This window comes from Arachis duranensis, chromosome 2 (assembly GCF_000817695.3).
Source record: "Arachis duranensis cultivar V14167 chromosome 2, aradu.V14167.gnm2.J7QH, whole genome shotgun sequence".
Lineage (NCBI taxonomy): Eukaryota > Viridiplantae > Streptophyta > Magnoliopsida > Fabales > Fabaceae > Arachis > Arachis duranensis.
Window position 1 is genome coordinate 56,361,975 of NC_029773.3, and position 9,009 is coordinate 56,370,983.

The 9,009-nt window shown below is 31.1% G+C and overlaps 1 protein-coding gene across 1 annotated transcript; it reads left to right on the forward strand.

Moving 5' to 3' along the window:
• Positions 1 to 1,092: 1,092 nt before the first annotated feature.
• LOC107474448 (PHD finger protein ING1) lies at positions 1,093 to 6,522 on the forward strand. The gene is made up of 7 exons (XM_016094067.3): positions 1,093 to 1,239; positions 1,407 to 1,478; positions 2,356 to 2,543; positions 3,203 to 3,266; positions 3,386 to 3,485; positions 5,906 to 6,062; positions 6,128 to 6,522. Exons 1-7 carry the CDS (start codon positions 1,212 to 1,214, stop codon positions 6,236 to 6,238), a joined length of 720 nt encoding a protein of 239 aa, XP_015949553.1. The 5' UTR covers positions 1,093 to 1,211; the 3' UTR covers positions 6,239 to 6,522.
• Positions 6,523 to 9,009: the final 2,487 nt, after the last annotated feature.

The window sequence follows — 9,009 nt, forward strand, 5'->3', positions numbered from 1 at the left end:
CGGTGGCCTATGTATGGCGGCGAGGCTAATTTTCACCACGCCATTCCGCTATAGCGCCGCCATGGCCGCTATTTTAAAACACTGGTTGCCGTCTTCATGCGTCAGAAGCGTTGCACCGTCGCCTTCTTCGTCGCGTCAAGAGAGTCGCGCCGTCGCCTTCTTCGGCGCGTCAGCAGCGTCGCGCCGTCGCCTTTGTTGTTGCCGCAGGAGCGAGCGTCGCGCTGTCGCCATTCTCGTTGCAGTAGGAGCGTCGCTCCGTTGCCGTATTCGGCAGCAGGAGCATCGCGCCGTCGCCGTTTAGGGAGCGTCGCCATTTCCACAATTCCTTTTTTGTGATATCTGTGATTCATGTGATTTTCAGTGAATTTTTTGCAATTTATGTGATCTACCTTAAAGTATATGTTAATTTGATTTCTGTAATATATGTGATTTTCTGCAATTTCTGTAATTATTATTTCATATATGTGCCTCTGTCAGTGATTAATAGGGGGATTTGGCATAATACTTAAGTTTTTTGCAATTTCTATGACTCTGTGAAATAATACCTTCAATTTGATTTACCAATAATCAATGATTATTATTTACTCATTTTGATTTAACCCCATTATTGAAGTATTACTGAATAATAGACTATCAATAGCTCTTTGATTTGGCTTTGTAATTTACCTTCAATTTCTGCAATGGTATTTGGTTTTATCAAATTTTTTCCTTTTTTATAAAAATCCACAGATACCCGAATTCCCGGCAGATACGGGGTCCTGTTACCCGTCGCGAGGACGGGGCGGGAACAGGGACAGATAATGGAGGTGGGGGCGGGGCATGTCCCCGGTCCCATGGAGATCCGTTGCCATTCCTACATACATTTGTTTTCGTAAGAAGTTGATAGTTAAAAATTGTTAGATGATAATTTAGTCAAACTTGTCAAATCATCTAACGATTTTTAAATATCAACTTCACATGGAAACAACTGTACGTGAGCAATGATCTAGTGACCTAGTAGCCTGATTAGTGATCGGGCTAACCGGTTCGACCAATAACCCACCGATTAAACCAATAACCCATTAACATGATAGCCTGACCAGTTCGATCTCCAGTTCGATTTTGATAACTATGGGTTGAATGCTATCTCTCTACGTCTAATCGTCTCAGCCGCATAACACAGGCCGGACAAAGCAGCGGAGACATCGGAGTTCGGACGGAGCACAGCCCTAATGTCGTTCCTTGAAGAATTTCAAGCCAGTAATTCACTCCCTTCCCTTCTCCATATCCTTTTCATTACTCACTAATTCTTTTAATTGATTTTTTAGGGTTCTAGAATATTTGTTCCTTTAATTTTTCTTCTCAATTCACAATTATAACAATCTCTTTGGTTTTTTTTTTTTTTTCCATCCTTGTCTTACCTGCAGATTTGGAGTCTCTGCCCGTTATTCTTCAGAAGAAGTATGCCTTGTTGCGTGACCTAGATAAGAGTTTACAGGGTATTTGTCCGTTTTTATTCTTTGCTATATTCTTGTTAAGAAAAGCCAATTATCTAGTTTGTTCTGGTACAATCTTAGAAATTGTGTTTGGTGGTTCATTGACATGATTTAATCGTGAGGCGAGTTGCCATTTCATCCCTCAAGGCGCATTTGTTGTGTCCCAAACTTGTAGTAATGCTGTTGAACTTCTCCTGGAATTATATTATTCTTTTAAACAAAGGTGTAATGTACCTAGCCTAATCGGATAATTACATCATTGGCTGTTTCGGCGGCTTGAATTGTGACCTTGAGGTCACACGGAGATAACTTAATAGTTGCTCCAATGCTCCCCTTTTAGACGCTCACTGCTATAAAAAATAAAAATAATGGGTTAGAAGCAACCAGAATTAGTTATTAGTTATGTGATATATAATACACAAATCCAGTGTGGTGGGTGTTTAGAAACTTGTATTCATGTCATAATGCTTGATACTTTGTTAAGAAAATGAATTTAGCACCTTTTGTATCAAAAATACATTTGTTAGGCGGATTGTTTTAATGTGCGATGGGAAATTACCTAGGTACACCATATTTACTATTTAGTTTGTGATGGGAATTTAGCCTGTAGTTTAGCTCAGATATTTTGAAGTCCATGTTTTTGGTTAATTTGATTCTAAAGGCTTATTACATTGTCTTAGTTTGTATATTTTATGTTGCTTACTTTGCTAATTGCTAATACCTATAATTAGTTTTTAGATATCAAATTAGTGGCATGTATGCCCTTTATTATTGTAATCTTACTCTCTGTCCAAAATGTTCACTTATCTCCTGGAAAAGGTAATTCCCTTTGGGTCGTGTTAGTTTTCCTCCACATAACGACTGTGATCTCTGTGAGCAGAGATTCAAAGGCAAAATGAACAACGCTGTGAACAAGAAATTGAAGATATTAGGCGAGGAGTTAGGTCTGGAAACATCACACCTGATACTTTGGTTATTCGATTTTCTGATGAAGCACTTGATGAGCAAAAGCATAGCATTAGGATTGCTGATGAAAAGGTTGCTCTGGCTGTCCAGGCATATGATTTGGTAGTACACTTATCTTGCTACATGGATTTTTTTTTTCAAGACCTTTGATTGATTCCTGGCTTTAGATATAATTGCTTGAATAAGTATTGCAGTTTTGTGGTAACACTTGTTTGATATAGCTAAATGATGGATTGTATTTGTATTTGTTTAACAGTACCGTGTCTTCCTTGCTAGTTTTTTAATTTTTAGTTTTTTTCTCAATGATTTTGTTCTCAGTAGTCAATTATTTCACAATGACTTCATTGTACTCATGTGCTAAAGGATTGATCTTATCACAATGCCAAGGTTATGCTCTTGTGACTCACAAGTTGTGAGTTTGGCTGCTCTTTTTAAGAGAGGCATGTTTTCTATGAACTGACAGTACAATAATTGTTCAGATATGAATGTATGCTATTTTCATTTGCTTTTTCCCTGTTTGCCTTTCATTTTTAAATTTGGATTAAGAATATATATATATATATATATATATATGAAAATCAAAAACTTGTTGGCATGATTTGCGAAAACAATTTTGGGAAAACAAATTATATATATGATTTGGGAAAACAAATTTGGGTTTTGGAACAAAATATAGTAGAGCCAGCATTTTAACGTAGGTACAAAAACTTGTTGGCTTGTTGGTGTGGATTTTGTAATAATATATTTGTGATTTTTTGCAGGTAGATACACGCATACAACAACTTGATCAGTATCTGAAGAAGTTTGATGAGGAGCTTCGGCTCGGTACTTTCTTTTATTCATCTCATGATCTATACAAGTTGTTAATGTGCTATATCGTAATTGATAACAAATGAATCTAATTGTTTTTATTAATTATGCATTTATTTTATGATTTATATCAGAAAGAGAAAATGCTGCAATAAGTGGAGTTCCTGCTTCAGCTCCTGATGGCAATACAAAATCTGGAAGGGGTAATGAAGGTGGCAGAGGAAGGCGTAAAAAGTATGTGAATCTTCTAGGACTATTTATGATTCAATTTTTGCTTGCTTATCACTTGATGTGTGTTCCTATGATTTTCAATTATCTTCACTTAATAAGATACCTTCTTCCATGGTTTTCCGTTATGGATTCAAATGATGGGCATATCTTCAAACGGACCATAATTATTTAGTAAAATGTTGAATGAAATAGAAGTTAGGAAGTTTGGGAAATATATTTCTTGTTTTGGTAGCATTTAGGAGAAAAAGTGTTCAGAGACATCTTAGTATGTTGATGCCCTTGAGTGAATAGACAACTGGCAATAGATTGCAAAAGGAAAAACATTAGTCTCCCAAACATGCATTCCTAGTTTTCTTCTTCAGTTAATGCTTCTTTTGTTTACAATGGAGGTTGAAGTTATGTGATCGTATTGTAATGATTAGAGCGTGAAGATATTGTAGATACTATGCCTTTACAATACAATCTGCCATTCTGTTGTTTGGTATTCTTGCATATTTCTTTGTAACGCTCTGTTGTCTTGAATCCGATATCCTACATTCCTGTAAGTACTACAAACTATACATAGAAATGCCAAATAATCCAAATCCTTTTGATGATACAAAATTGTGTTGTCAAGCAACACTTGCCTTGGTTTTAAACCAGGAATTAGATAATCTTATTTTACCTAAATTTAGAAAGCCAAATATTTATAGCCATGATAGTTACTTTAGTGACTAAAGTGTTATCATTATCCATGGTTAAATTTGAAAGTTTATATATTTTATATAACATTTGAAAAAGATATCTTAGTAATTGACATAATTAAATAACATAATAGTGTTTATAATTATATAATGGAAACCATAAATAGAAATAGTAGAAATCTGAATTGAAATCAATGTGAAAGAGATGTTCTTGAGCAAGTATAGAGTGCTCGTTGCTTCTGAATACTGATCCTTAACCTTACTGCTGGCCTAAAATGGAAGGTAAACCTCCCTTTACATCATATACCCTCTGCAGCACTCACTCTTTTCACATGCTACTGCCACCTCAGCAGTTAATTACACTTAGACCCACTATAATTGTCCCAAGTTCCCCTAGCTTCGTATTAGTTTAATATTGGCCTATTTTAACTTGATCACAAAATAAGTGAAATAAACATCTTTAAAATATAACTCAAGAAAATTAGAGGGGAAAGAAAATGGATGGAAAAAAACTGGTGGGGCCCACCAATTTTTTTTCTCTCCAACATTGGAAAGAAAATGGAGAGAAAACTAATGTTTCTCTATCTACTTCCAATACTACCCCTTCATTTTTTTAATATATATTATAATATAGGGGTAAAATTGTCTTTTTATAACATTTCTTTCCTTCTTATTTTCCTTCCATCCAAACACATTTAAAGAAAATAAAAATCCACTCAATTTCTTTCCTTTCCTTTCTTTCCTTTCTATTTCCTTCCTCTCTATTTCTTTCCTCCCAACCAAACATAGTCGAGAGTAACTCTTGTACCTATAATGACAAAAATTCAGATAGGCAAGCATTGTGTTGTAGGATAGACATCTTTCTTCTACTTGGTGTAAGGCACATGGTCTTCCTTTAGAAAGGTATCCCACAACAATCATTTTTTCCCCAATATTGAGAGATTTGAAAGTTTTGCAATTGTCCCCCCCTAAAAACCAAATCTTTTGTATTGGAGTCCTCAATACCTTTTATATTATCCTTCTCTCCTTATTAATACCAATTCTTTTAGAAAATGTAGACAAATATCCAACGGAAGTGGCAAAAAGGTGTACATCTTAAGGGCAAAAGTTTGAATGTAGGAACTTATAAACTTGGTTGTAGAATCATGAGTTTTGCAATTTTATTAGAATTTATGTAAGGTCATTTGTTTGACAAAGAGTGAGTTCCTATGCTAATTAAGTCTATATGCATTTTTGTTTTGGAAAATAAAAATATAACAATTTATTTGTATCAAATTAGCTTAATAAGTTAAACAAATGTTTCATAATCATAAGTAAATGAATATAAACTTGTAAACTTGTGGAATCGATTAGTTAGTGATTTTGTTTCAATTTACATAAAAACTCTAACGAGTTTAACGTAAATTCATTTTTGCATGGTAACGTTATGAAGAGAGTTAAAATATTAACTCTTGACTTTGACAACTATGGTTTAGAATTGTGTAGATAAATGACCTAGATAAATTAGCAGATTTTAGTTTGCGACTGAATATTTGTTTCTTGAATTAAAATTTTGAATTCCACATTGTAGTTGTTAAGACGGACACGTAGAAAGGCTTATAATGTGATATGTCACATATCTATTGTTTCCGTTGTTTGTGTATGCCGCATGATGCATGCATTTATGCAGCATCTCTGGTATGATGATGGAAACAAAACAAAATCCAATAGAAAGAACTTGATTCACAACTGCTATTGCAGACGCCAAACATCTGTTGCAGTGGCAACAGAAGCACAACCTGCACCTGTGAACCCAACTGGCATGGAATTGGATTTACCAGTTGATCCAAATGAACCCACATACTGCTTTTGTAACCAAGTTAGCTATGGCGAGATGGTTGCCTGTGATAACCCTGACGTAAGTATTTACTTTACTTTCTTTCTTTTATCCCTAACATATTTTGACAATATCTGGGTTTGCAGTGCAAAATAGAGTGGTTTCATTTTGGTTGTGTTGGTCTGAAAGAACAACCAAAAGGAAAATGGTATTGTTCAAATTGCGCAGCAACAAAAAATCGTCGCAGAGGCAAATGAGGTTTGACAGAAGAACAAGATTAATAGTAAAATGGGTGATTGTATATTGTTAATATGTTTAGAGGGCGCAACTTTAATGTTTCAGGGCCTTGAAACTTTGCATCACTGGCCGTCTTTGCATCTTACGTTATTGATCTTGCAAATGGAGCTATTATTTCGTTGTTAGGTCAAACTTTCATAAAGCGAGAATTTTTTTGTATAGATTTTGTGCAGAATGTAGTTTCTACTCTCAACTAAAATTATTACAAAGTTTACTTGAATTATAGTTAATTCACCTATTTAGTTGACCAAGAAACCATCCTTCATTTACTCTTTATATTTATGTAAAATACCATAACTACTTTTAAACTAGATGATACAATGTTGGAAAGTTCTTAGATGGTGAAAGTTATTTTGTGGTGTTTAAAGGACCAAGGTGTTTCGAGAAATTGTAACAATTTCAAGCCTAATTTGTAAATATGGGTTTTTTAGCATAAGTTTTCAAATTCTCCCATGTCTAATGAAGCAGGTAGATGTTATTATCAGGATTTCTGCTACGTAACACCAACAATTATTCATGCCGGTATTATTATTACTTAAAATATACAAAATTATTATTAATTAAATACTATTTAATTTATATTAGAAAAAACAATTCTAAATATAAATAAAAAAATTTGATAATTTGAATTAGATCAATAAAGTTTTTTCAGTTGATTTTAGAATAATAGTGGATAGAATAGGATTTAAACTTTACTCATCTTATTTGTAAATTTAAACATTTTCACCTAAGCCCTTTCGTACTCTAAATTTTACAACTCACCCTGCAAAATCAATTTATTTTCACTAAATATAATATTTAATTTTTTGCATTTCACATTAATGATACTAGATACTTGTATGCAAAAGAGGAGACTTCGAATTTAAATCTTCATTTGTTCAATTATATGTATTCGTATTTTTATCAACATAGAAATTATATATTAAGAGTACACTATATCAATTGGGATACATCTAAAATGTTAGATTTCCGCCCGGAAATATACATATTTGATTTTTATGATTAAAATATCTAGTGGTTAAATTTAAAAAACGTGTTGTACCATACATGTTTGAACTTGCAATTATTGATAAAGTTTTTTTTTTAAATTCAAAATAAAAGATACATAAAAAATGACCAAAATGCATTTTTGATTGTCTTATTATTGGTCATGATTTTATTGTTAGACTCACTAATTATGTATGAAGAATAAGAAGATGAATAAAATTCACTACAAAAACGATAATTAAATGAAGGATAAACCATTAAGATTGTCTTCGAATTTTTAACAGGTTAGCAAAAATATTTTTCACTTTTGACAACAACAAAAATATCTTTAAAATATTATAAAATATGATAAGAATAACTAAAAAATATTTTTTTATAAGTAGCAAATGACTTTTGTATTTGACAAATTGCTTATGCATTTAATAAAAAATTTAACAAGAATATTTAAAATGATATAAAAAAATCTAGATAAAATTCAACTTCTAGAATTATTTTTCTTTTTTTCTTGGCCGTTAACTATAATAAATCCCGAAAAAATTTTACTAAGCGTAAAATCACCAAATTTTAAAGATAAAAATATCTTATTTTTTTAATTATGCTTATAAAAGTTTACATTAAAATTAATTTCTAAAACATTTTTTGAGAATATATATTTAATTTTGGGTATTTTTGTTGCCTTTTAAAATGTTTTGAGAATATTTTTATCGTTAATAAAATAGCGATATTTTTCTCCGTGTATTCGAAAATTGGATCGATTTTAGTAGTTTATCCTTGAAAAAAAAGATTTAGTTAGTAATTATTTGTTTCAAATTCTCTAACTTTTTTTTAAATTGACACCATCAGGGCGGAGCTACACATATGAAAAAGGGCAATAACCCCCCAAATTTTTAATTTTTGTTAAAAACAAAAGAATAATAGACATAGTCTCTCTTTTTTTTTTTTCAGTTCTGGGTACATTTTTTCAGTCCTCTTTTCATTCATAAAAAAAATCAGTCTATTTTTATATAACATTAACAAAGTATAATAGTTTTAGGCTTAGTCTAATAGTTTACTTTATTTAAAAAATCAAATATAAATTTTTTTTCTTTCAATATTTTCGTTCACTCAAATTTTTCACTTTTACTTTGCAGTAGATAATAATTTTAGTAAATTATTAAATACGGTCCTTTCTAAATAGTTAGTCTAGTTTAGTAAATTATTAAATACCGTCTTCCCTAAATAATTAGTCTAGTTCCGTCCTTATATTTTCAATACGTTAATTGTAAAGAAAAATACATTTTTTTTTATTTCAATATAGTAATTACATATATTGAACCTTTATACAATAAAAGTTAATTAATTTTAACGTAACATACACTATTAATTTTAATATAAAAATTATATATATTTAAAATGAATTGAAAATGCTATATGTATTTAATAAATTTCTCCTATTTCAATTTTAAAATAATCTCACCTGAAAAATAATGATATATCTTCGTATGAATTATATTATCTTAGAGTAATACTTCAAGTGTATATTAATTATTGATAATATGCTTTATTATATATGAATATAATAAATGGTGTTGGTATATATGCATATTATTACATAAAGAAAAAGTAATTAAAAAATGAGTAAATAATTATTTTTAACTATGAAAAATTTGAACCGTGATAAAATTAATTATGAAAAATTAAAACTAAAATTTTATTCATATAAAATATATTTTATTCGATAAAAATAATTCATCTTTAAATTTGT

Bases quoted from the DNA above. Each gene is read 5' to 3' on its own strand.
- LOC107474448 (XM_016094067.3), top strand. From the start codon at position 1,212: ATGTCGTTCCTTGAAGAATTTCAAGCCA. The intron at 1,479-2,355 runs GTATTTGTCCGT...CTCTGTGAGCAG, and splicing joins CCTAGATAAGAGTTTACAGG to AGATTCAAAGGCAAAATGAA. The intron at 3,267-3,385 runs GTACTTTCTTTT...GATTTATATCAG, and splicing joins TGATGAGGAGCTTCGGCTCG to AAAGAGAAAATGCTGCAATA.